The sequence below is a fragment of the Neomonachus schauinslandi genome, chromosome 2 (assembly GCF_002201575.2).
Source record: "Neomonachus schauinslandi chromosome 2, ASM220157v2, whole genome shotgun sequence".
In the NCBI taxonomy this organism is placed as follows: domain Eukaryota; kingdom Metazoa; phylum Chordata; class Mammalia; order Carnivora; family Phocidae; genus Neomonachus; species Neomonachus schauinslandi.
In genome coordinates, this window is record NC_058404.1 from 16,100,297 (window position 1) to 16,126,862 (window position 26,566).

At 43.3% G+C, this 26,566-nt stretch overlaps 1 protein-coding gene across 1 annotated transcript; it reads left to right on the forward strand.

The window, feature by feature from the left end:
* The first annotated feature begins 18,352 nt into the window (after window positions 1-18,352).
* On the forward strand, window positions 18,353-22,591 carry SLC25A4 (solute carrier family 25 member 4). The gene is made up of 4 exons (XM_021694230.2): window positions 18,353-18,642; window positions 19,925-20,411; window positions 20,928-21,068; window positions 22,147-22,591. The coding sequence occupies exons 1-4, from the start codon at window positions 18,532-18,534 to the stop codon at window positions 22,302-22,304; spliced, it is 897 nt and encodes a 298-aa protein (XP_021549905.1). The 5' UTR covers window positions 18,353-18,531; the 3' UTR covers window positions 22,305-22,591.
* The last annotated feature ends 3,975 nt before the right edge of the window (window positions 22,592-26,566 follow it).

The window sequence follows — 26,566 nt, forward strand, 5'->3', positions numbered from 1 at the left end:
ACATAGAATTCATGGCTTTTTTACCATGATTCTGTAGTCTTTCAAAGTTAATTTTTTTTTAACTGTCTTTTTTTCTTTTTTTTTCTATTTGAATTTTTCTTTTTCCTTTTTTCAACCAACATCTTATCAATCCCTTTTTTTAAAAAAAACATTTTTATTTTTCATTTTTAGAGTCATATTCTATCCCTTCATAGTAGTTACCCGTATTTTTGGCTTATATATATAAGTTGTTCTCGCTTTAAAATTTTGAGATAGTTTCTTCTAACAGATCAGAATATACCCTAAATCTCTAGTATATGGTGTTTTCTATTCCCCTGCCTGATCACATCCTCTCCCTTTTTTTTCTTTTTTCTTTTTTTAAATCCTCTTCTTTCTTTTTTCAAACAACTTCTTATCAATTCCTTTTATAAAATTTTTTATAATTTCCATCTTTACAGTCATATTCCATCCCTTCATCAGATCAACCCTTATTTTTGTACATATATAAGTTTTTCTTTCTTTAAAATTTGGGAGGCACTGTCTTCTAAAAGACCAAAATACACCCCAAATCTAGTGTGTGGCACTGATCTATATACCAGCCTGATCATATTTGATCACATTCTGGTTTTTTGTTGTTGTTGTTTTGTTTTGTTTGTTTTTGTTTTTATCTTTATCTTTCTTTTTCTTTTTTTTCTTTTTCTTTTTTCTCTCTTTCCCTTTCTTTTCCCACTGCTTCAGGTCTTTTCTAATTTGTTTAGAGTATATTTTCTGGGGACGTTGTTACTCTGCTAGCATTTTGTTCTCTCATTAATCTATTCTCCTCTGCACAAACTGACAAGACGGAAAAAATCACCTCAACAAAAAGAACAAGAGGTAGTACCGACTGCCAGGGACCTACTCAATATGGACATTAGTACGATGTCAGATCTAGAGTTCAGAATCATCACTTTAAAGATACTAGCTGGGCTTGAAAAAAATATGGAAGTTATTAGAGAAACCCTTTCTGGAGAAGTAAAAGAACTAAAATCCAACCAAGTAGAAATCAAAAAGGCTATTAATTAGGTGCAATCAAAAATGGGGGCGCTAACTGCTAGGATAAATGAGGCAGAGGAGAGAATCAGTAATATAGAAGATGAAATGATGGAAAATAAAGAAGCTGAGAAAAAGAGAGATAAACAACTACTGGATCACGAGGGCAGAATTCGAGAGATAAGCGATACCATAAGCTGAAACAACATTAGAATAATAGGGATCCCAGAAGAAGAAGAAAGAGAGAGAGGGGCAGAAGGTATAATGGAGCAAATTATAGCAGAGAACTTCCCTAATGTGGGGAAGGAAACAGGCATGAAAATCCAGGAAGCACAGAGAACCCCTCTCAAAATCAATAAAAATAGGTCAACACCCCGACATCTAATAGTAAAACTTATGAGTCTCATAGACAAAGAGAAAATCCTGAAAGCAGCTTGGGAGAAGAGATATGTAACCTACAAGGGTAGAAACATTAGATTGGCAACAGACCTATCCACAGAGACCTGGCAGGCCAGAAAGGACTGGCAGGATATATTCAGAGCACTAAATGAGAAAAATATGCAGCCAAGAATACTATATCCAGCTAGGCTGTCATTGAAAATTGAAGGAGAGATAAAAAGCTTCCAGGACAAACAAAAACTAAAGGAATTTGCAAACACAAAACCAGCCCTACAGGAAATCTTGAAAGGGGTCCTCTAAGCAAAGAGAGAGCCTAAAAGCAACATAGACCAGAAAGGAACACAGACAATATATGGTAACAGTCACCTTACAGGCAATACAATGGCACTAAATTCCTATCTTTCAATAGTTACCCTGAATGTAAATGGGCTCAATGCCCCAATCAAAAGACACAGGCTATCAGACTGGATTAAAAAACAAGACCCATCGATATGCTGTCTGCAAGAGACTCATTTTAGAACCAAAGACACCCCCAGATTGAAAGTGAGGGGGTGGAAAACCATTTACCATGCTAATGGACACCAAAAGAAAGCTGGGGTGGCAATCCTTATATCAGACAAATTAGATTTTAAACCAAAGACTGTAATAAGAGATGAGCAAGGACACTATATCCTACTTAAAGGGTCTATCCAACAAGAAGATCTAACAATTGTAAATATCTATGCCCCTAACATGGGAGCAGCCAATTATATAAGCCAATTAATAACAAAAGCAAAGAAACACATCGACAACAATACAATAATAGTGGGGGACTTTAACACCCCCCTCACTGAAATGGACAGATCGTCTAAGCAAAAGATCAACAAGGACATAAAAACTTTAAATGACACACTGGACCAAATGGACTTCACAGACATATTCAGAACATTCCACCCCAAAGCAACGGAATACACATTCTTCTCTAGTGCCCATGGAACATTCTCCAGAATAGATCACATCCTAGGTCATAAATGAGGTCTCAACCGGTACCAAAAGATTGGGATCATTCCCTGCCTATTTTCAGACCACAATGCTTTGAAACTAGAACTCAATCACAAGAGGAAAGTCGGAAAGAACTCAAATACATGGAGGCTAAAGAGCATCCTACTGAAGAATGAATGGGTCAACCAGGAAATTAAAGAAGAATTAAAAAAATACATGGAAACCAATGAAAATGAAAACACAACTATTCAAAATCTTTGGGATGCAGCAAAGGCAGTCCTAAGAGGAAAGTATATAGCAATACAAGCATTTCTCAAGAAGCAAGAAAGGTCTCAAGTACACAACCTAACCCTACACCTAAAGGAGCTGGAGAAAGAACAGCAAATAAAGCCTAAACCCAGCAGGAGAAGAGAAATAATAAAGATCAGAGCAGAAATCAATGAAATAGAAACTAAAAGAACAGTAGAACAGATCAACGAAACTAGGAGCTGGTTCTTTGAAAGAATTAACAAGATTGATAAACCCCTGGCCAGACTTATCAAAAAGAGAAGAGAAATGACCCAAATCAACAACATCATGAATGAAAGAGGAGAGATCACAACCAACACCAAAGAAATACAAACAATTATAAGAACATATTATGAGCAACTCTATGCCAGCAAATTAGATAACCTGGAAGAAATGGAGGCATTCCTAGAGATGTATCAACTACCAAAACTGAACCAGGATGAAATAGAAAACCTGAACAGACCTAGAACCACTAAGGAAATTGAAGCAGTCATCAAAAATCTCCCAACAAACAAAAGCCCAGGGCCAGATGGCTTCCCAGGGGAATTCTACCAAACATTTCAAGAAGAATTACTACCTATTCTTCTGAAACTGTTCCAAAAAATAGAAATGGAAGGAAAACTTCCAAACTCATTTTATGAGGCCAGCATTACCTTGATCCCAAAACCAGACAAAGACCCCATCAAAAAGGAGAATTACAGACCAATATCCCTGATGAACATGGATGCAAAAATTCTCATCAAAATACTAGCCAATAGGATCCAACAGTACATTAAAAGGATTATTCACCATGACCAAGTGGGATTTATCCCTGGGCTGCAAGGTTGGTTCAACATCCGCAAATCAATCAACGCGATACAATACATTAACAAAAGAAAGAACAAGAATCATATGATCCTCTCAATAGATGCAGAAAAAGCATTTGACAAAGTACAGCATCCTTTCTTGATCAAAACTCTTCAGAGTATAGGGATCGAGGGTACATACCTCAATATCATAAAAGCCATCTATGAAAAACCTACAGCGAATATCATTCTCAATGGGGAAAAACTGAGAGCTTTCCCCCTAAGGTCAGGAACGCGGCAGGGGTGTCCACTATCACCACTGCTATTCAACATAGTATTGGAAGTCCTAGCCACAGCAATCAGACAACAAAAAGAAATCAAAGGCATCCAAATTGGCAAGGAAGAAGTCAAACTCTCACTCTTTGCAGATGATATGATACTTTATGTGGAAAACCCAAAAGACTCCACCCCAAAACTGCTAGAACTCATACAGGAATTCAGTAAAGTGGCAGGATAGAAAATCAATGCACAGAAGTCAGTGGCATTCCTATACACCAACAACAAGACAGAAGAAAGAGAAATTAAGGAGTCGATCCCATTTACAATTGCACCCAAAACCATAAGATACCTAGGAATAAATCTAACCAAAGAGACAAAGGATCTGTACTCAGAAAACTATAAAATACTCATGAAAGAAATGGAGGAAGACACAAAGAAATGGAAAAACGTTCCATGCTCATGGATTGGAAGAACAAATATTGTGAAGATGTCAATGCTACCTAGAGCAATCTACACATTCAATGCAATCCCCATCAAAATACCATCCACTTTTTTCAAAGAAATGGAACAAATCATCCTAAAATTTGTATGGAACCAGAAAAGACCCCGCATAGCCAGAGGAATGTTGAAAAAGAAAAGCAAAGCCGGCGGCATCACAATTCCGGACTTCCAGCTCTATTACAAAGCTGTCATCATCAAGACAGCATGGTACTGGCACAAAAACAGACACATAGATCAATGGAACAGAATAGAGGGCCCAGAAATGGACCCTCAACTCTATGGTCAACTCATCTTTGACAAAGCAGGAAAGAATGTCCAATGGAACAAAGACAGTCTCTTCAACAAATGGTGTTGGGAAAATTGGACAGCCACATGCAGAAGAATGAAACTGGACCATTTCCTTACACCACACACAAAAATAGACTCCAAATGGTTGAAAGACCTCAATGTGAGACAGGAGTCCATCAAAATCCTAAAGGAGAACACAGGCAGCAACCTCTTTGACCTCAGCCGAAGCAACTTCTTCCTAGAAACATCGCCAAAGGCAAGGGAAGCAAGGGGAAAAATGAACTATTGGGACTTCATCAAGATAAAAAGCTTTTGCAAAGCAAAGGAAACAGTCAACAAAACCAAAAGACAACCGACAGAATGGGAGAAGATATTTGCAAATGACATCAGATAAAGGGCTAGTATCCAAAATCTATGAAGAACTCATCAAACTCAACACCCAAAGAACAAAGAATCCAATCAAGAAATGGGCAGAAGACATGAACAGACATTTTTCCAAAGAAGACATCCAAATGGCCAACAGACACATGAAAAAGTGCTCAATATCGCTCGGCATCAGGGAAATCCAAATCAAAACCTCAATGAGATACCACCTCACACCAGTCAGAATGGCTAAAATTAACAAGTCAGGAAACGACAGATGTTGGCGGGGATGCGGAGAAAGGGGAACCCTCCTACACTGTTGGTGGGAATGCAAGCTGGTGCAGCCACTCTGGAAAACTGTATGGAGGTTCCTCAAAAAGTTGAAAATAGAGCTACCATATGATCCAGCAATTGCACTACTGGGTGTTTACCCCAAAGATACAAAAGTAGGGATCTGAAGGGGTACGTGCACCCCGATGTTTATAGCAGCAATGTCCACAATAGCCAAACTGTGGAAAGAGCCAAGATGTCCATCGACAGATGAATGGATAAAGAAGAAGTGGTATATATATACAATGGAATATTTTGCAGCCATCAAAAGGAATGAGATCTTGCCATTTGCAACGACGTGGATGGAACTGGAGGGTATTATGTTGAGTGAAATAAGTCAAACAGAGAAAGACATGTATCATATGATCTCACTGATATGAGGAATTCTTAATCGCAGGAAACAAACTGAGGGTTGCTGGAGTGGGGGGTGGGGTGGGAGGGATGGGGTGAGTGGGTGATAGACACTGGGGAGGGTATGTGCTCTGGTAAGCGCTGTGAATTGTGCAAGACTATTGAATCTCAGATCTGTACCTCTGAAACAAATAATGCAATATATGTTAAGAAAAAAAAGAAGAAGAAGGTAGCAGGAGGGGAAGAATGAAGCGGGGGAAATCGGAGGGGTAGATGAACCATGAGAGACGATGGACTCTGAAAAACAAACTGAGGGTTCTAGAGGGGAGGGGGGTGGGAGGATGGGTTAGCCCGGTGATGGGTATTGAGGAGGGCACATTCTGCATGGAGCACTGGGTGTTATGCACAAACAATGAATCATGGAACACTTCATCTAAAACTAATGATGTAATGTATGGGGATTAACATAAGAAAAAAAAATTAATTAATTAAAAAAAAACAAATATTTCTATCAAGTAAAACTACATGAAATTGCAGTTTTGTAGGCCCAAATCAGCCAAATATCATCATTTTCATGTTTCCACCTATATATGTGACCTTGTTCCCTAAGTCTAGAGAGAGTTGTTTCTGGGAGCTGACTTCAAAAATGCCGCTTGGTAGTTAGGGTTTTGGTGAGCTATTGCCTTTAAGTTCTATTCATCACTTTTAAAATGGAACTCGGAAATATTTTGACAGATATTTCAAACCACGTAAAAGAAAAATAACTTAATTACAACTGAATCTGTCTTCCAAGTCCTGTGCTTCTTTCATTTCTTCACCTGAAAAATCACACATAGAATAGGTAGAGTAGGGCGCCTGGGTGGCTCAGTGGTTAAGCGACTGCCTTCGGCTCAGGTCATGATCCTGGAGTCCCTGGATCGAGTCCCGCATCGGGCTCCCTGCTCGGCAGGGAGTCTGCTTTGCCCTCTGACCCTATCCCCTCTCATGTGTTCTCTCTCATTCTCTCTCTCTCAAATAAATAAATAAAATCTTTAAAAAAAAAAAAAGAAGAATAGGTAGAGTAGCTTTGCATATAATTTCGTGGCTAAATGCATAATACTGTATAGGAATATCTACATTACTCCAGCTATGGGAGGGGGTATTAAATAAGGGACTAGAAGCTCTGCTGCCCACTAGTTGTGTGCAAAGCTTGAGCAAAGCCACTCACCTTTCTGGACTTCAGTTTACATCTATATAAAATAAAGATAATAACTTGCCTCGTGGAGTAATTTGTGAGTATGACATGAAACGTTATAAAGTGGGAGACCTTTATAATTATGAAGTTGTTATAAAATTACAAGAGCTGGTTATTGTATGTTAATAAAGAGCAATGCTGTGGATCACTGAGCATTATATCTCTGGTTTGAAAGAAGCTTTGATTGTTTTCAGTTACCTCTTGCAGAGTAAGGAGAGAGCCATCTACAAAGACAGGCTTCGCTTGATCCCAACGCAACACCAAAGACAACGTGTCTGTGCTCTTGTTGACCAGTGAATGTGTTTAGTGTAGACAGACCCATCTTTCGGGGCCCTGTAAGATTACTCTGTGGGCTTAACTGATGTAAATAGGCTTCACAAGGGGATCAGATCGATTGGGCAATTACGAAGTGCCCATTTTATGATTCCAGTTGTGTGGAGAGACGGTTGAAGACCACCTGTTTCCTAGATTTTACCTATTTGCATATTCAGTGTATTCAGGCAATGTCACCTCAGCAAGTAGTCAGCGAGCATTCTTAGAAGATCTGCTTGTGCCCGGTGCCAAGACAAAGACCTGGCCACTGCCCTCCCCCTAGGGCCTCCCACCTGAGCCTAGGGGCCAGACAGGTGACTTATAATCAGGCTGTGGTAGCCAGCAGAGAAGACTAAAAAAGCTGTAGGGAAAGGGAGGAGGGAGAGAGCAATTCTAGCAGAAACCGTTTATCAGGAAGCTTTGTTGAGAAGGAGGAATTAAGTCAAAGTGGGTGGCTAGGAAGGGAAGGAATTCAAGTAGATGGACTGTTTGATACAAGAAACCAGGAGGCGAGGTGGCCGGTCACCTGACAGCTAAAGGGGGAATATGACTGGAGATTGGGGGGTGGTGATGCTGAGTGGGCTTTGAAGGCCAGCCAGGAACTGAGGCATTAGGACTTTATTCTGTAGGAAGCAGGGAGACATCCTAAAGGCCTCCAAGCAGGCACATAACGCAAACCAAGATGGAGGTCAGGTCTCCCATTTGAGGGTAGGTGGGGAGATTAAGGAACCTTTCGCTTCCCAGTGACGCGGGAGCCCTGAAAGGCAGACATCCCTCAGAGGAGACAACTTGACCTGAACTGTAAGTTCCTTGAAGGCAGGGTCAGGGTCTTAGTCACGTTTGTTTCCTTGCTGTCAAGCACAATGCCTGGTGATTAAAAAAGAAAGAGACAGGAAGGAGGGAGGGAGAGAGGAAGAACATTTGCTGAATGAATCAAATTCAGGCAGAGGTATGAATGCACTGGGATGCAGGCTGAGCCCGGGCCCCACAGGGCGAGTGTTTCACGGTCCAGAACCAGCTTGGAGAGGTCGGGCAAGAGCCTCCCACCAACCCGGAGAAAGTTGCTCTCAAAATAGAGGTCGTAGCGCCTACCTCCGTTCTGCAGGACAACTAACCGTGACCACGGACGTGAAGGGCTTAGTCCAGGGAGCCGCACAAAGCGGTCACTGAATTAAGTTTGGGGGAGATCAGTGTCCTGCAGGATGGTAGACACAGTGAAGGAACCTCTGGGGCCGGTGAAGGCCCGGAGGACGCTGGGCTTAGCGAGGAGGGGAGGCTCGTGTTCCCGCGTCGCACGCGAGCAGGACAAGGCCCCCCCCCCCCCCCCCCCGAGCCGGAGCGGACCCCCCGCCGCCCGCCCGCCCACTCACCTGCGGGCCGGCTCCCGCGGGCTCCGCTTGGGCAGGGCCCGAGCCCTGCGGGGCTCCCCCGGGGCACCGTCTCCCCCGGCTGCCGCGGCGCGGGGCCGAAGCCCGGGTGTCCGCCGCCCCGGGACCGCGCCGCGCGCACGCAGGCGCTCCGGACGCCGCGGGGGGTCGGGAGGGACGCGCGGAAGGCCGCGCCCTGCTTTCCGGGTTTCTGCTGCGGCGGTTTGGGGAGCCGCGGGTTGAGAAGGGGGCAGCAAGAATGCAGAGTGCTCCGATGAGCGCCAGCTCCCTTCCGGCCTCCCCGCCACTGCCGCCGCCGCCCCGAGATCACGCCCCTCGTCGCGCAGCCTCGGCGGCCGTCCCCGGAGTCCCTGGTTTCTGTCCCGGAGGAGGCGCGAGGCGCAGGGCGTGCTGGAGGTTGGCACCGGCCGCGGCCCCAGCGCGCAGCACGCCATCCGCACGGCGCTTCTCCGGAAGCCGAGGGAAGAGCCCTAGCGCGCGGACCCGACCCCAGCCGCACCCCGGGGTGTGTCTGCCACCCCAGGGCCCGAGCTGCCCCCCGGAGGCGCCCGGGGGCGGAGTGCGGGCGCCTGCCTGGCCCTCCCGGCGCAGGGATCTGGTCGCGCCGCGAGGTCGGTGGCCCGGATGGGGGCACGGGTGTTGGGGTCCTCTGAACCCCAGGTATGGGCCGGGCACGAGAAGGTAACTGCAAGAAAGGGGTTAATCTGAAAATAGCTCCATTCTTTGTTCTTTCTATATTAAGCAAATCATCCCGCTCACCTCTGGATAAATCAGAAAACAGCCAAGATTTACCGAGTTAGGCAGCAGGTCCTACTTCAGAAACCCTTTCTACCGCCTCCCTAGCTCTCTGTTTTCTCAAAACAACGACTACTGGCTGTGTACCTCTCTACACAGCTTCTCCGGGAAGGTTAGAAAAAACAGATCTTCTCCTTACCAGGACGTTCTATTAGCATTCCATGTTCTTTGCATTTCCACGTCAATTTTAAAATCAGTTTGTCAACTTCTACCCCCAAAAGAGCTTGCAGGGATTTTGATCAGGGTTGCATTCGATCTGTTTTGTCAAATTTATTCCTGAATATTTCATATTTTTTATGCTATTGTAAATGTTATTTTTAAAAATATTTTATTTAATTTAGAGAGAGAGAGGCGCGCGAGCGAGAGAGCAGGGGGAAGGGCAAAGGGAGAGGGAAAGAATCCCCAATAGGCTCCCCGCTGAGCAGGGAGCCCGACCTGGGGCTGGATCTCAGGACCAGGACATCCTGACCTGAGCGGAATCAAGAGGCGGTGGCTTAACCACTGAGCCACCCAGGTGCCCTGTAAAAGTTACTTCTTAATTGAATTTCCAAGTGTTTAATGCTAGTATATAGAAATACAATTGATTTTTGTACATTGATCTCTTATTCTACTAAACCTTGATACTGGATTTCTAGCTCCCAGAACTGTGAGAAAATAAAGTTTTGCTGTGTTGAAGCACCCAATTTGTGGAAATTTGTTACAGCAGCCCTAGGAAATGAATGCAAAGATATTGCAATCCTCAACTGTAATTGTGGATTTGTCTATTTCTCCTTGTAATTACATCAATTTTTGTTTCATGTATCTTAAAGCTCTGTTTTTAGATGAATAAACATATAGGATTGTTGTGTCCTCTTGAGAAACCAACACCTTTCTCCTTATGAAATGACCTTCTTCACCCCTGATGACATTCTTTCTGTTACAACTTTTTCTACTTGTTTACTTTTAGCCTATTTGTGTCTTATGTTTAAAGTGCATTTCTTATGGCAGGCAGGTACTTGGGGTCTTGCTTTCTTTTCCCATATGATAGTCACTGCTTTGACTTTATTCTTTTTGTTTACTATTTTGAGGCTTCATTTGTATGTCTTTTTAAAAGTAGGGAGGTTTTTTTCCCCCGGTAGTTTCATGTACTATTGACAAGTTTTTAGTAAAAATCAGAGACCTGGAATGGCTACATATGATCTCCCTCTAGTGGCCACATTGAATAATGTTATGAAATTCAAACTTGTTTCAGAGCACAACCTCTCCCTGGCAAGCTATGCCTATTAAACAGTTGTGTCAACCTCTTATTAATATGACTTTAGTGTTTCCCACAGCAGTGAATAAACCCCTCATGGTCCCAAGAGATGCCCAGTGTTTAAATAGTCCAAGAAGGGAAACTCGGCAATCTTGAAACCTGACAGTATAGTAGCCACCCAAAATAATTAACCATTATGGTGTTATTAATACCTTAATAAGTAATTCAGAAAATATATAATGGTTGACGTAGGATAGTTATGGAAAATAAGGAATGAAAATGATGACTTTCAAAAACATTCAGAAGACAAATAGAAAGCCTAAAGTGACAGAAATAAACATTTTAAATATGTGTAGTCATTCCTTTGCAGCTTCCTTTGAATCTATAATTATTTCAACAAAATTTAACATATCAGTGGTCATGATAAATGGACATGGATCCAAACTCTCTAGCCAAAAGAATCAACATTTTTCTTAAAAAAGGAAAAAAATAAAATATGGACGTTTACAGAGAACGTACATAAAACATACAGAATGGAGAAAAGTAAAGGGCTAGAAAAAGATTAACTAAGAGAATACAGACCAAATGACACCAGGTATTGCTCTTTGTTCCTTTAGGGGGAAAAGACTTTAAGGTGAAAGCATTAATGCAGATAAAGAGGATCACAACTTTTAATGCAGATAAAGAGGATTAAAAGTTAAATTTACTAGGAAGGAATAACAATTCAAATCTTGTATTCCTTTAAAATTAAAACCCTAAAATATGTAAAGGAAAATTTGACAGAGCTACAAGGAGCGATTGATAAGACAACCATTAACGTGGCTATGATTTTATATGGCAGACAATCGTTACAATCATATTTCTGCTAGTATAATTACTACTACTTTATATGATGAAATTCTGTATACCTATATTTCATACTGCTCCACAAAAACTATGGGAAAAGTTGAGAACTGTTGCACTAGAAATTGAAGCACATTATTTCCTATTGATTGAACAACTATTATGTTTAAGGTATCATGGTATCTTCTATATGCTAAAAGAGTAAGCTGTTGTACTTATTTCATTTAGCCATTTAAAAATGTGTTAGCTGGGGGGGTCTGGGTGGCTCAGTCAGTTAAGCGTTTGACTCTTGATTTTGGCTCGGGTCATGATCTCAGGGAGATGGAGCTCTGTGCTGATGGTGGAACCTCCTTAGGATTCTCTGTTTCCCTTTGGTCTGCCTCTCCCCAACGCCCCCCCCTCCCCGCCCACGTTCCTTTTTCTCTCTCTCTCTCTCTAAAAAAAAAAAAAATGCAAAAGCTGGAGTTTCATAGAGCATTGTAGGGAAAACTATAGCTTTCTCTAACTATAGTTATAGCCCTGAAGTTCCTCCCTCCCCCATCTCTCTCTCTCTCTCTGTCAATTAAGTCTGTGTCTCCTTCTTAAATAAATAAATGTGCTTGATGGAACAAGCAACAGTAAAGAATTTTGAAAATTATGATATGTCTTTGGTATATTTTCTTTTAAAACTAAGAAAATACTATAGCAAGTACAAATATTGGCTCAGAAACTCAACTGTGCAAGGCAACCTAATTTCTATTAAGAGACTCCATTCTGTCACGTGGTGAAAACAATTTGGGTCCCTTTTTCTCTTCCCCTTTGGCAATGATTTACATATAAATCCCAGGGATTTCTATAGTACTAAAGATGGGAAGGGAGGGGCATATGGTCTGGATCTTCACCTATCCATGCGGGCATCAGCTGCCAGGTCCTTATCCCCTTCTGGTCTTCGGTCACCACTCCATCAAGGTCATTCTTGACATTTGCCTCATTTCCAACCATGACACTCTCCAGGTCTGGCTTGTTTTCAGCTAACTTGGTTGTCCTTGGATACAAAATGCTGTTCTGCTTCTCCCAGGCCACACTGTGGCAGGAGAAACTAATGCGGGCTCTCAAAGGTCCTTTGAACCAGCAGGCTACCCTTCAGGTACTGGAATGTGTTCTCCTGTTCCCTTATTATCCTCGATGAGCTCTGTAAGGCAGTCTCTGATCTGTGTACTAACACATCACCCAGTCATTTATCTCCTGGCTTCTTGCTGCCTCTCTGAGCTGGAGGAGAGTACCGCACCCCTATTTCTCAAGGACCCACACTGACCTTCCTTTCTCCCCAGGTTTGGGGAAACTTGATGTAATCTTTGGAAGGATGGGGTGGGCAGGAAAATTTGCTTTTCTTCAGGTATTCTACCAAATCTACTTTTTATACTTGAAATCCTTCTCTTCTTTTGGAAATTCTAATTCTAATGCTACGAATAGTTTTCATTTTCTCTGCTTTCTGAATGTTTTTCTTTTCCCCTGAGGCCATGACACAGAATGTCTATCTATCTGCATGAGAAAAGGGTCATGGGATACAAATAAGCATATAGGAAAAAAACCCTCATGCCTTAAAATAGCAAAATATTGTTATTCAACAGTACAGAGGAGCAAAAATGGTCTCACTGATAACATTTATTAAACATTGATTTTAATAGTAACAGGGATTATCCTGTTGATGAAGTGAAAGCAGAGGTGCCCCTGAATCATAAAAAAGGTGGTGTGGTGTTTTAGTATGCAGGACAGAGACAGACTTACAGACTTCATTGAAATGCTTTAAAAAATGATGGGTGGGGGGTGTCTGGGCGGCTCAGTCAGTTGAGCGTCTGCCTTCGGCTCAGGTCATGATCCAGGGGTCCTGGGATTGAGCCCCACGTCGGGCTCCTTGCCCATTGGGGAGTCTGCTTCTCCCTCTGGCTACCTCTCTGCCTACTTGTGCTCTCTCTCTTTCTCTGTCAAATAAATAAATAAAATCTTAAAAAAAAAAAAAAGATGGGTAGGGGGGCACCTGGCTGGCTCAGTTGGAAGAGCAGGTGACTCTTGATATTGAGTCGTGAGTTCAAGCCCCACATTGGGTGTAGAGGTTACTTAAATAAAACTTTAAAAAAATTATTGGTAAGTTGTATGAAACACTAAATACTGGGAAAGCCAGTTCAAAAGGTACTTAAAAATCAATCACGTCAACTCCAAGTAAGTAATGGCTTTATTCACAGAGAATGCAAGTCAGAAACCAGAAGTGTCAATGTGGAAGGTAGATAGTTATAGTCGGAGGCATTATTACTACCCATAAAATTAAGCTTAATTGTGCAATAAAATACCAAATATGCTTGTTGGAGTCTTGGATAAAGTAAGGAGGAGATGCTAAGATTATGAATGGCAGAGAAGTTATGGAACTCTCTTTAGCAAGGGGGTCTACCTGTGTTAGTTGGGGATGGAGAGTGCCCCAGCTCCCCTGCCTCCAGCAACCACTGAGCTACTTTCTCCAGGGATCAGGGCCTTCCAGAAGAAGTCCCTCTCTCTGAACACCTTTTTATTTTTTATGATTCAGGGACTCCTCTGCCACCAGAAATCACATCTTTTAAATAATAGTGACTAAAATCTTTCTAACCAAACTTTTTGTTTCATAAGCATACATAAAATGTTAATAAGACAAACTTTGACTGAAGTACCCCATTGACAGTCATTCAGCCGGGAGTACAACCAGAGCCCCAGATGGACCCTGTCCCACTGCACGGGAATCGCTATGTAGACGTCAGAAGTATGTGGGTTCCTGCCACGTCAGCACCTCTCTCTAGGACAACAATCTTACCTTTCTGATTTTCCTATCACCAGGACCCTCCAAAGTTTTCAGTGTCTTAAGTGAGGATGCAATAATGCTTGTTGAAAGATTTTGAAAAAGAAAAAAGTGAACGATTGAATAAATAAATTAGGTGTTAGTGGTTCAGATAATCTCTATGTTGATGTGGAAAAGTAGGAGGAAAATGCATACCCAAGGGAGCTGACCACTAAAGGTAAGAAGGTTCTAGAATGAACAATGGGTTAAAAAAAAAGACACATTTTGTAGTTTCATAGTTTTGCTTGGCATTAGCTACAATAGGAACCGGTAGTTGAAGCATGGTTGAAGGAATCCTCATAACTTCTGAAGGTATGTGGTGTACATGTTCACTTTAATGGCACCTGATTATAAAGAACTTGTCAATTAAGATATTGTTCTTATTAGCTAAGCTACCCTGAGCAAGAATTGCAGAGAAATATTGCATTTGTTTTGTTTTGCCTTTTTGAAAGCAATGCATCAATGTGAATGTGTCTATTAAATACTTTTGAATGAAATTCAGAAATTCATGTGGGGTCTTACATGATCAAAAAAAAAATAAACTTTCAGAATTCATTCCTCTCTGCTTAATGCTGAAATTTACCATGTGAACAAATAGTAAGGTATGTTCTAATTACTAACAGTTTTAGATCTATACCTACACACATTGTCAGCACTATAAACAAATCCTTAAATGTTTTTTCTTTATTTCTTGTGCCTTTTACTCTTTAGCAGATCCCATTCTCTATTCCCAGTTTGGTAAAATATTTAAGATTCTTTAAAAGTTTCTACTAAAAATAAAAAAGACTAGCTCAATACCCTACTCTCATTTCTATACAGCCCTGTCCCCCCCACCCCGCCCCACTACCCAGCCTTTAGGACACCATGCCACATTTGAAAGCAGAGTTTTCTCTCTGATATCCCAGATGCCTTGTCCATTCTCATGCTGGCAGAAAACCACTGAGTGCTGGGATCGGTGGGTAGACACATGTTCTGCTGAGCACCATTCTCTCCCCTGCCTGTGTAAGTGATACCTGGATCTTGTGATCATAGGCAGCTCATGCTCCTGAGGGCATCTGAGGTCTCTCTTTTCTGAGAAAGTCCATGAAGGGAGAGGACAGTGTATAGATTTCCGTGGAAAACCTCTTGTCAAGGATTCCAGCTACAGCTTGCCCTACATGACAGGATAATTGGACAGAAGCCAAGAAGAAATATGATATCTTCCATTTAGAAAATATACTAAATTGTGATTAGTAAAGTCAAGTGCAACAAAGATGATAATACTTCCTGAATTAATATGTTAATATTTAATTTAATTTTAATATCTGTTAAAAATCTTCTAGTGATATTTAACTAATTGAACAACTTGATAAAAAAACGATTCCAGACATAGGAGCCGGCAAACCTTTTTTTTTTTAAGTGGTTATAGAATCACATATAAGTTGTTCTTTTTTAAAGATCAATGGTCAAATAAATGAGTCATGGTATGGTGATTTCACTAATTAAAGCTATTATAAGAACATAATATATGACAAACTAGAATTAGTAATCCAAGGCAAATAACGGAGAAAAGAAAATATCTACTTAAGAACTAGAGTTGGGGCGGGGGGATCCCTGGGTGGCTCAGTCGGTTAAGCATCCAATTCTTGGTTTCGGCTCAGGTCATGAACTTGGGGTCATGAGATTGAGTCCTGCGTTGGACTCTGCTCAGCACCGAGTCTGTTTCAGGTTCTCTCTCTTCCCACTCTGCTCCTCCCCCGACTTGCTCCTGTGTGTGCATGCTCTCTCTCTCTCTCAAATAAATAAATAAAATCTTAAAAAAAAAAAAAAGAAAGAATTAGTGTTGGGATACCTGAGAATGATATGGTATGAAATTAGACCAAAGAAGTAGGCGGGGCGCCTGGGTGGCTCAGTCGGTTAAGCTTCTGCCTTCGGCTCAGGTCGTGATCCTGGAGTCCCGGGATCGAGTCCCGCATCGGGCTCCCTGCTCGGCGAGGGGCCTGCTTCTCCCTCTAACCCTCCCCCATCTCATGTATTCTCTCTCTCTCATTCTCGCTCTCTCAAATAAATAAATAAAATCTTAAAAAAAAAAGAAGTAGAAGGAAATAGGCTAGTAGGGCAAATAGACTACTGTATCTACAAAAGAGATACATTTACATCAGAACATGAAGTATATCATCATATGGATCTGTTCATATTTAAATAAATAACAATGTTAGAACAATGTAAGAAAAAATATCAAAAGAAAAACAACAGAATGAAAAGTGCTTAACATACTGCTCTAAATATATAAAGAATTTTAAATATAAATACTCTGCTTTCACGCCATAGGCAGTCAAGGAAGATTAAAAATGGATACCAAAGGAAAACCCTGACAAACTAAAGCGAATCACATGGGATATGTGCAGTTTCATAGCAATTAAAGAGGTGCAAATTAGAACTCATAAAATGGCACAAATAACTAAAAGATGCTTTTTTTAAAGGCAGTGTTGGAGGAGGATCTGTAACCATTTGACATTTTGCTGGTGGGCTGCATTATTTCTGAAGAGCAACCTCTCAGTGTGTAGCAAGAGCTAAAAATCTTTTAAAACATTTAATCTACCCATTCCATTTTACATAAGAGAAAAGAGAAGGAAAAATCATAAAGGGAAAAATGAAATTTGTGCAAAGTACATAGCAGCATTATTTTTCCTAGTAAAAACAAGAAACATCTCTAATGCTCAAAGCGAAATGGTTTAGGCAACTGCTTAATATTAAGAGAATGGAATATAGCGCACTATTATGTGGATTAGGTTGATCCATAAAAATCTATACATGAGGCTGTAAGAAATAAAGCTAAGTGACAAATATGTCCACTGCTAAACTGTAAGCTTCTTGGGAGACTGAACCATCTCTTACTCATACTGAATCCGCAGGGTCAAACTTTGTTCCTGGTACAGGATAAATGCTCCAGCACATGTTGAATGAATGCTTGAATGGCTTTTCTATTAATGCTGAGTTCTTGACCTTCTGGCCGCTCTGACCTTGGTAAACTTGCATTTGCTAGCTTTCACACGGCTTGCCTAGATTTCTGGACTCTAGCCTGCCCAGCCTCAGATAAATGCATACCCTTTGTGGTCCTGGCACCTAACTGGTGACCTCTGCCCTACCGAGGGCTCCATACCCGGGGAGTCAGACAGCTTTAGTTCAATTAACAGCTAACGTGAAGTCTGCATTCATCGGCAAGCTTGTGGGGAAAAAAATGCATAAACGTTGTCAAATGTACAAAACTGGGAAGAAACTTGAGTGAGTCTCCCCACTCCTCCGTGCCTAGCATAAAGAGGCAAATACAGACAGGGATTCGACCTTTTCTTACTCGACATCCCAGTCACCCAGGTACTCCGACGGGAAGGCTAACAGCACTAGCCTCAAGAAGCCTCCAGCTGCCCCAGAACATTCTGCCCAGAGTATGTCCCGAGATTCTGTTGACAGCGGAGTAGCACATGAAGCCCTTTCGGGATTTACAGAAGTGTCCAGTCCCCCCTGCACTCGGGCGGATTTCCCCTTTCCTGCTGGCGCTGGATGCCAGGCCCATAAGTATTTCACGGTAGAATGAATGATTGAATGATTGAATGGCGGGAAGAGGGGATTCGGCAGGTTGCCAGATTGTGAGGTAATCACAGCATCAAGTGACGTTAGCATTTATTTTGGAGGATCTTATTAATTTGCAGAGCACACAACTCTGAATTCAGAGGCCCAAATCCAAGCAGTGAGCGTGGTGAGGGACACCTTTACAAGGAAGAGGAAAAAAACCCAGCCTGAACTCCCTTGGCCAGCAGCGGGTCCCGTGCAGGCCCGAGGTTAAAGAAAGCCCTGCTTGAGGCATCGGTCCCGTGTCTGTGTCCGGGTCGGCCCCAGCCTAAGCCTTCTTGTGCTATAAATACAGCGGCCCACATGCTGCAGAGACATGGTGTTCCCTCTGCTCGCCGGGACAGATAACATGAATTTGCCCTTTAAACGTCCCAAGCTGAAGGCACAGCCCCCGGCCCACCCCTGCCTCCCGGAAGCGCCCTCGCCCCGGTTGCCCTCTGCCGAGGAGGGGGATGGCGAGGGGGTGTCCAGGCACCTGCCAGCCAATGCGCAGTGCGCGCGCGGCCCCGGGGGTGCCTCCTCCTCTCGCGAGAGACCGGGCGGGGGATATAAGGAGGGCTGCGGGGCGAGGCGAGCGGCCCCTTCGCGTCGCGCAGGGACGGAGAGTGGGTGGCCGTGCCTGGCCGGGCGGAGGCGAGAGCGCGAGCGCGAGCGCGAGCGCGAGCGCGGCTCCCGGAGGCTGTGTGCGCCCGGCTGTCACCATGAGTGATCACGCGTTGAGCTTCCTGAAGGATTTCCTGGCCGGCGGCGTCGCCGCTGCCGTGTCCAAGACCGCGGTCGCCCCCATCGAGAGGGTCAAACTGCTGCTGCAGGTGGGGACGGCGCGGGCGCGGGCGCAGCGAGCCGGGTGCGGGCCGGGCAGGGCGCGGGGGACGCGGGCGAGCTGCAGCGGCGAGGGGGAGCGGGGCGGGCCAGCCGCAGGCCCCGGCGCCCGGCCTACGCGAAGGGGAAGGTGCCCTCTGCGTAGACAGGTCCAGCGTCAGTAGCAGATTCCTGGTGTCGGGTGGCGCCCAGCGTTCGGGTGTCTATATATGGAAACCCACCCGGGGTAGGTTACAGCCAGCCGGATCCTGCTCCTGGGACAGCACTGACCCTCCACTTAGGCCTCACCTTTAGATTTTCAGTGTCCCTTGCACCCTTTTTCCTGCATCCACCTTCTACAATACAAACCTCAGAATCATTATTACTCAAAAACTCGCGTAGTGTGTCCCATGCACCATGCTGTAGGCTGACATATATTTCATTTATCTTTGTATAACCTCTGTTAGATAGATACTATTCCCCCTATTTTACAGCTGAAGAAAGAGGTTTTGAGAGATTAAGAAACAGTTTTCAGAGTAGACTCATATTGTCTTACTTACCCTGTCCCCAAATCTTTTCCTCTGCAGTCTGGTCTCTGGTTTATCAGTCTTCTCCTCATCCTCATTCTCATCCTGTCTATCATGTTTGTCTCTACTTGCCCCAAAGGCAAGGACCCCTCAATGAGAAACTCAGCCTCCTCAATTTGGGAGTCAAAATTATGATAAAGAAAAAACCCAAATGCTCACTCACAGCAACAAACCCCTCAATAATCAATTACTTGGATAATCTGCTTGAAATTTTGCAGGCTGTAATACCTAGTGGATTTATTCTACTTCTGTGAGAGCATCTACTCCTCAGAGATCCTGGTCTCCAGGGAGATTCAGTGAGACTGAGGAATCATTATCTCCTGCCTGTCCATCATGTTTGTTATATCAGAGCAGGTACCCTTTAGGGCAGGGATCTTTAATCATTTCAATCTACCGATAAGCCCCTAGTGTAGTTCTGGCAGTGCATAAATGACTCTACAATGGAATCTTTTCGGTTTATTTGGGGAAGAACCTTTTCTCTCAAGTGCCCTGATAACTGAGGCAAAAGTGGATTTTTTTGGCTTGTGATCCAAGTAGCCAACGTACTTACTTAGATTTAGTTAATATCTGCTTGATTTCCCCATATATTTTTTTAAGAAAGAAAATCAAAGAGTTGTACACGTTCATTTGCTCCTGTCCACTTTCCTTCTCCCTCTGCTCTGGCCATCCTTACCCAATTCCTTCCCTCCCTCTCCTCCCCCCACAGGTCCAGCATGCCAGCCAACAGATCAGTGCCGAGAAGCAGTACAAAGGGATCATTGATTGTGTGGTGAGAATCCCCAAGGAGCAGGGCTTTCTCTCCTTCTGGAGGGGTAACCTGGCCAACGTGATCCGTTACTTCCCCACCCAAGCTCTCAACTTCGCTTTCAAGGACAAGTACAAGCAGATCTTCCTGGGGGGTGTGGACCGGCATAAGCAATTCTGGCGCTACTTTGCTGGTAACCTGGCTTCCGGTGGGGCAGCTGGGGCCACCTCCCTCTGCTTTGTCTACCCGCTGGACTTTGCTAGGACCAGGTTGGCTGCCGATGTGGGCAAGGGTGCTGCCCAGCGCGAGTTCAGTGGTCTGGGTGACTGTCTCACCAAGATCTTCAAGTCCGATGGCCTGAGGGGTCTCTACCAGGGTTTCAACGTCTCTGTCCAGGGCATCATTATCTACAGAGCGGCCTACTTTGGAGTCTATGATACTGCCAAGGGTGAGAGAGGGGCCTCAGGGGGTGCGGAGTGGGGAGGAAGAAGGTCCCCAGGGGTCTGTAACTCATGAAGGACCAGATATTTATTAATCTTGGTTTTGTTCTAGTCCCTGGGCTAAACGATGCTTCTGAATGAGGAGGTGGTATGGTGTGGATAAATAGCTAAAGGACTCTCCTTGTCCCCTTCTGAAATAAACTCTGGCCTTGAATTATTGAGAGAGGAAGAAGGGGAGCCTGCTTCCCCCTTGCCACAGCTCTGTCAGTGACCAAGTTGAACTTGGAGCCACTTCAACATGCCCTGTACACTGGGCACAACTCTGGCTTCCCTGGATCCAGAGGGCAGTCCCCGGCTTTGGTTGGCTGCCTGGTTGTGAGGCACCCATAATGGGCAGGTTCTTTCAGAAGGGTAGGGCATGGAGTTGGAGGTATGGTAGCCTCTTCTCCGTCCCGACTTGCTTTTGGCTGAGCTGCTGAGAGAAATCACTTCACAGCCATTTGGCTTCTTGCCTCTGCTCACAGGGATGTTGCCTGACCCCAAGAATGTGCACATTATTGTGAGCTGGATGATTGCCCAGAGTGTGACAGCGGTCGCAGGGCTGGTGTCCTACCCCTTTGACACTGTCCGCCGTAGGATGATGATGCAGTCTGGCCGGAAAGGGGGTAAGCCTGACACCTACTGGTCTCTTATTTCTCTGCCCAAGGGGCAGTTCAGTGCTCTTTCCAGTCTTCACTATTCTGGTTGTTAAAATTACGTGGTAAGAACTTAGGAAAGAAGCTTTATAGTCAGTCCCCCTTAACACTGTCAACTGTTCCTTTAGAGAAAAGAATGTGTTCCTATCAAAAAAATAAGAACATCAAAAATGAGATATTTAGAGGTGAACTTAACTAAGTAATATTATAGAGGCTGTAGGCCCTTTTCCCTTAGAGCCTGGGTACAGAAATACAGGAAACTAATTAATTAGCTAGTTTATTTAAAAATAATTGCTTTTGTTATCTAGCTGTTACAAGTTTTAGTGGGAGAGGGTGCTTTTACTGGGTGACATGGCCTGAAGCCATTTTGGCTTCCAGAGGTTGAAACATGAAACTGCCAATTTTAGCGTCGAAAAGTCAAATATTAGTTCCATTTGCTTCAACCGAACAGTTGTATCTCTTTTATTTTTTTTTTTAAAGATTTTATTTATTTATTTGAGAGAGAGAGAGTGAGAGAGAGCATGAGAGGGGAGAGGGTCAGAGGGAGAAGCAGACTCCCCACTGAGCGGGGAGCCCGATGTGGGACTCGATCCCGGGACTCCAGGATCATGACCTGAGCTGAAGGCAGTCGCTTAACCAACTGAGCCACCCAGGCGCCCCAGTTGTATCTCTTTTAACTGTGCCACCTTGGGCAATATAATCTGAGACTCTGCCCATAAAATTTTCTTTTCTCATCCCTAAAAAGGGGGACCACCCAGCTTAATACTTCCACTCCACCCCAGCCCCTCCCATTTTACATTCTGACCATGTGTGAGTTAGCTAGTTAATTGCCCTAGTTCTTTACCTGATTTTGGGTGGAAGGAGTAGGATTGACAAGAAATGCTGCCTGACGGTTACGCAAGGAAGGGGGTGTCTGGCTGGACACCGCATAGAGTTGGGGCTTAGAGCTCAAGTGACTGACTTTTCTAACACTGTGTGTAGATGTCTTTCAAAGGAAAAGCCTCTTCCTCCAGAATTACAGAGCCTTTACCAACATTTGTTTCCACAGCGGATATTATGTACAGTGGGACGGTGGACTGCTGGAGGAAGATTGCAAAAGATGAAGGAGCCAAGGCTTTCTTCAAAGGTGCCTGGTCCAATGTGTTGAGAGGCATGGGCGGAGCTTTTGTATTGGTGTTGTATGATGAGATCAAAAAATACGTCTAATATAGTTAAAACTCAAGGTCATTGGTTCCAGATCCATTGTGTGGTTTAATAGACTTTTCCTATGGGAAGTAAAAAAAAGATCTGGGATAAAACCAGACTGAAAGGAATACCTCAGAAAAAAAAAAAGCCTCACTGAGTGTTCATTAAACCACAAATGTATTTTGTATTTATTTTACATTTAAATTCCGTCAGATAGAAAATAACTTATCATACTTGTACAATTAACTGAAGAACTGATAAGGAAGAAGATAACCGAATGTGAAATCTCAATAAAGACCACTTAATGCCCCATGTTTTTTTGACTTCTTATTAACTGCTACGTGGATTTAAACATAAGACCATAAATGCATGTTCTCTAGCATGAGTCACTTATATAACTCAGTGGCCCAGCTTCTGAATGTCAGATGTTCTACTATGTATCATATGAGTACCTACAATGCTTAAAAGTTCTGGTTTTCAAACTTTGGCAGCTTTTACCCACTTTCTTTTTATCTTACCTCATGCTGTGGTGCTGGGGGCTCCAAGGTGGTGGCATGGATCCTGGCTTTCATAATCCCACCTGATTTTATGCACTTTCATGCAATCTTCAGGAACTCCGAGATTACACTAAACAGTTTCAGGAATTCTGCGAGATTAGGAAATGTTCTGTTTTAGGGCCTGTAGAGAACTGTGATACCTAGAATTTTATGACAGGTGGGCAGTATTCATTGACAATCAGCTAGCAGGCTAGTATTTAGTACCTGTTAGGCTCTGTGGAAGATGCAAAAAGACAGGAACCCACTCTGGAAGAAACTTCCATGGGGTTAGGAGAGAGGAGTGAAATGGCCATCATTATATAATGCACTGTCTAATATAATCTTGGCTGAGTAGGACTGGAAGGGGGAACATGAAATGTGGGGAGTGGCAAGAGGTGGACCTGAAAGAAAATGGCAGAGTTAGATACTTGAGTATAGAAAGTATCTGCCAGCACTTCTTTTTTTTTTTTTTTTAAGATTTTTATTTATTTATTTGAGAGAGAGAGAATGAGAGAGAGCACATGAGAGGGGGGAGGGCCAGAGGGAGAAGGAGACTCCCTGCCGAGCAGGGAGCCCGATGCGGGACTCGATCCAGGGACTCCAGGATCATGACCTGAGCCGAAGGCAGTCGCTTAACCAACTGAGCCACCCAGGCGCCCTGCCAGCACTTCTTTACGGTAACAATTTATCAAGATCTAGAGGCAAAGTCAGTTTTGGATTTGATTCTCAAAAACTAGTGAGCAAGAGAAAAAATTACAGTTTCTAGTTGGAAATTAACTTCTGGTCCAGAAGACCACAAACAGTTCATAGAGCATGAGCCTGTTAGTGATTTGCTGGAAACCAGTTCCTATACCCTAGGCAAAGCTTGAAAGGCAGGCCCATGTGTTTTATGTTTTCCCTGATGGATGGTTTGAGGGGTGCAGTGACTCTGGACCTCCTGTTCTTCACCCTCCTTTCCAAGCTCTTCCACCTACTCACTCCTACCTCCCTGGTAAAAAATCGGCTGCTTTGTTATACCACAATATCCAAGGTTACATCTCTCCTACTGTAGTGCATGTCTATGCCGATGGAACAGGCGAAGGCGCGAAAACGTTTCTCAATCCTGTCTCAAGGCCAGGTCATAAACCTTCTGGGTACATTATATCCTCATGTTGCTTTTCATCCCGTGGATGGGATGAATGGTCCAAATTCTGTTGCTGATGAAGAGGAAAGAAAAGCAGGGCAGGCTAGTAGGGCAGATACTTTTGTGGAGCTTATCTTAAAGTAAGGCCAGCAGCCCTTTCAGTATTTTGAAACCTAAGAGTTAGGTGAGGGAGGAGCCATGAAAAGCAGCTGGGAACGGAAAGCAATGAATGAAACAGGTTCTCCCAGCCCAACCAAGAACCAAACTTGTTTTCTAATCTTTTAACTGAGTCCTCCCTGGCATGGAACAGGAAACGGAGAACAGGAAACGGAGAGGAGAAGTCACCATTTATTACAAAGTACACATTATCTGCCTTGTGCGTGTGATCCAGAGGTCAGCCTCCCCGCTCTGCTGGGGTTTGCTGGGGTTACCTGGATTGTACTTGGGGAGTGCAAATTTGCCTAAAGACTCCTAGAACGGAGCCTCTGTCAGGATGCTGTCATCTGGCCAGGGACATCCTACCTTTACAAATCCCCTCAAAGGACCATCACTCTGCCAAGCTGTCACACTTGGAAGTTCTGGGAAGATGCAAAGGGTTTAAACTAAAAACTCAGACTTGAGCCTTCTGCCCTCAGGAATTCGTCATTAGTCCCCTTTCCTGCAAAGCTCTCTCCCTAAATGCAGCCCTGCTCTTACCACACTTCCCCCCCAAGAAAGTCCTTTTCATTTTTTATGTATTTTCTCCCTTCAAGCCTTACCTAGAGGCATCTTTTTAGCTATCTTATTTTATATTTTGAATCTATGAGGAAAACCATGAAGGATAAGAGGTTTGCCCATAATGGTAACTGAACATTACAACTTGCCTCAACTGTTTAAATCTCAACTATTTCCTTTCTATTTTACTTTGTGTAAAATACATACAGCATAGCTTGTGTGGAGACAAAATTGACAAACATCTACAATGTGCAAGGCTGTGAGGGAATGGAAACTCTCTGCAAGGGCAGTGGTTCTTACTTTTTTCTCTTTTTTCCTTTTTTTTTTTTAATTTTATTATGTTATGTTAGTCACCATACAATACATCATTAGTTTTTGATGTAGGGATCCATGATTCATTGTTTTCGTATAACACCCAGTGCTCCATGCAGTACGTGCCCTCCTTAATACCCATCACCACGCTAACCCATCCCCCCACCCCCCTCCCCTCTAAAACCCTGTTTGTTTCTCAGAGCCCATAGTCTCTCATGGTTCATCTCCCCTTCCGAATACCCCCCTTCATTTTTCCCTTCCTTCTCCTAATGTCCTCCATGCTATTCCTTATGTTCCACAAATAAGTGAAACCATATGATAATTGACTTTCTCTGCTTGACTTCTTTCACTTAGTATAATCTCCTCCAAGTCCCATCCATGTTGATGTAAAAGTTGGGTATTCATCCTTTCTGATGGCTGAGTAATATTCCATTATACATATGGGCCACATCTTTATCCATTCATCTGTTGAAGGGCATCTCAGTTCTTTCCACAGTTTGACTATTGCGGACATTGCTGTTCTGAACATTGGGGTGCCTATGGCCCTTCTTTTCACTACATCTGTGTCTTTGGGGTAAATACCCAGTAGTGCAATTGCTGGATCATAGGGTAGCTCTATTTTTAATTTTTTGAGGAACCTCCACACTGTTTTCCAAAGTGGCTGTACCAACTTGCATTCCCACCAACAGTGTAAGAGGGTTCCCCTTTCTCCACAACCTCTCCAACATTTGTTGTTTCTTGTGTCAATTTTTGCCATTCTAACTGGTGTAAGGTGGTATCTCAATGTGGTTTTGATTTGAATTTCCCCGATGGCTAATGATGATGAACATTTTTTCATGTGTCTGTTAGCCATTTGTATGTCTTCTTTTGAGAAGTGTCTCTTCATGTCTTCTGCCCATTTTTGACTTATTTATTTTTTGGGTGTTGAGTTTTGAGAAGTTCTTTATAGATCTTGGATATAAGCCCTTTGTCTGTAGTGTCATTGGCAAATATCTTCTCCCATTCTGTGGGTTGCCTCTTTGTTTTGTTGACTGTTTCCTTTGCTGTGCAGAAGCTTTTTATCTTGATGAAGTCCCAAAAGTTCATTTTTGCTTTTGTTTCACTAGCTTTTGGAGATGTATCTTGAAAGAAGTTCCTGTGGCTGATGTCAAAGAGGTTACTGCTTATGTTCTCCTCTAGGATTTTGATGGATTCCTGTCTCACATTGAGGTCTTTCATCCACTTTGAGTTTGTGAATGGTGTTAGAGAATGGTCGAGTTTCATTCTTCTGCATGTGGCTGACCAATTTTCCCAGCACCATTTATTGAAGAGACTGTCTTTTTTCCATTGCATGTTTTTTCCTGCTTTGTCAAAGATTATTTGACTATAGAGTTGAGGGTCCATATCTGGGTTCTCTATTCTATTCCATTGGTCTATATGTCTGCTTTTGTGCCAGGACCATGCTGTCTTGGTGACCACAGCTTTGTAATATAGCTTGAAATCGGGCAACGTGATGCCCCCAGCTTTTTCTTTTTCAACATTTTCTTGGCGATTCGGGGTCTTTTCTGATTCCATACAAATTTTAGGATTGTTTGTTCCAGCACTTTGAAAAATGTCAT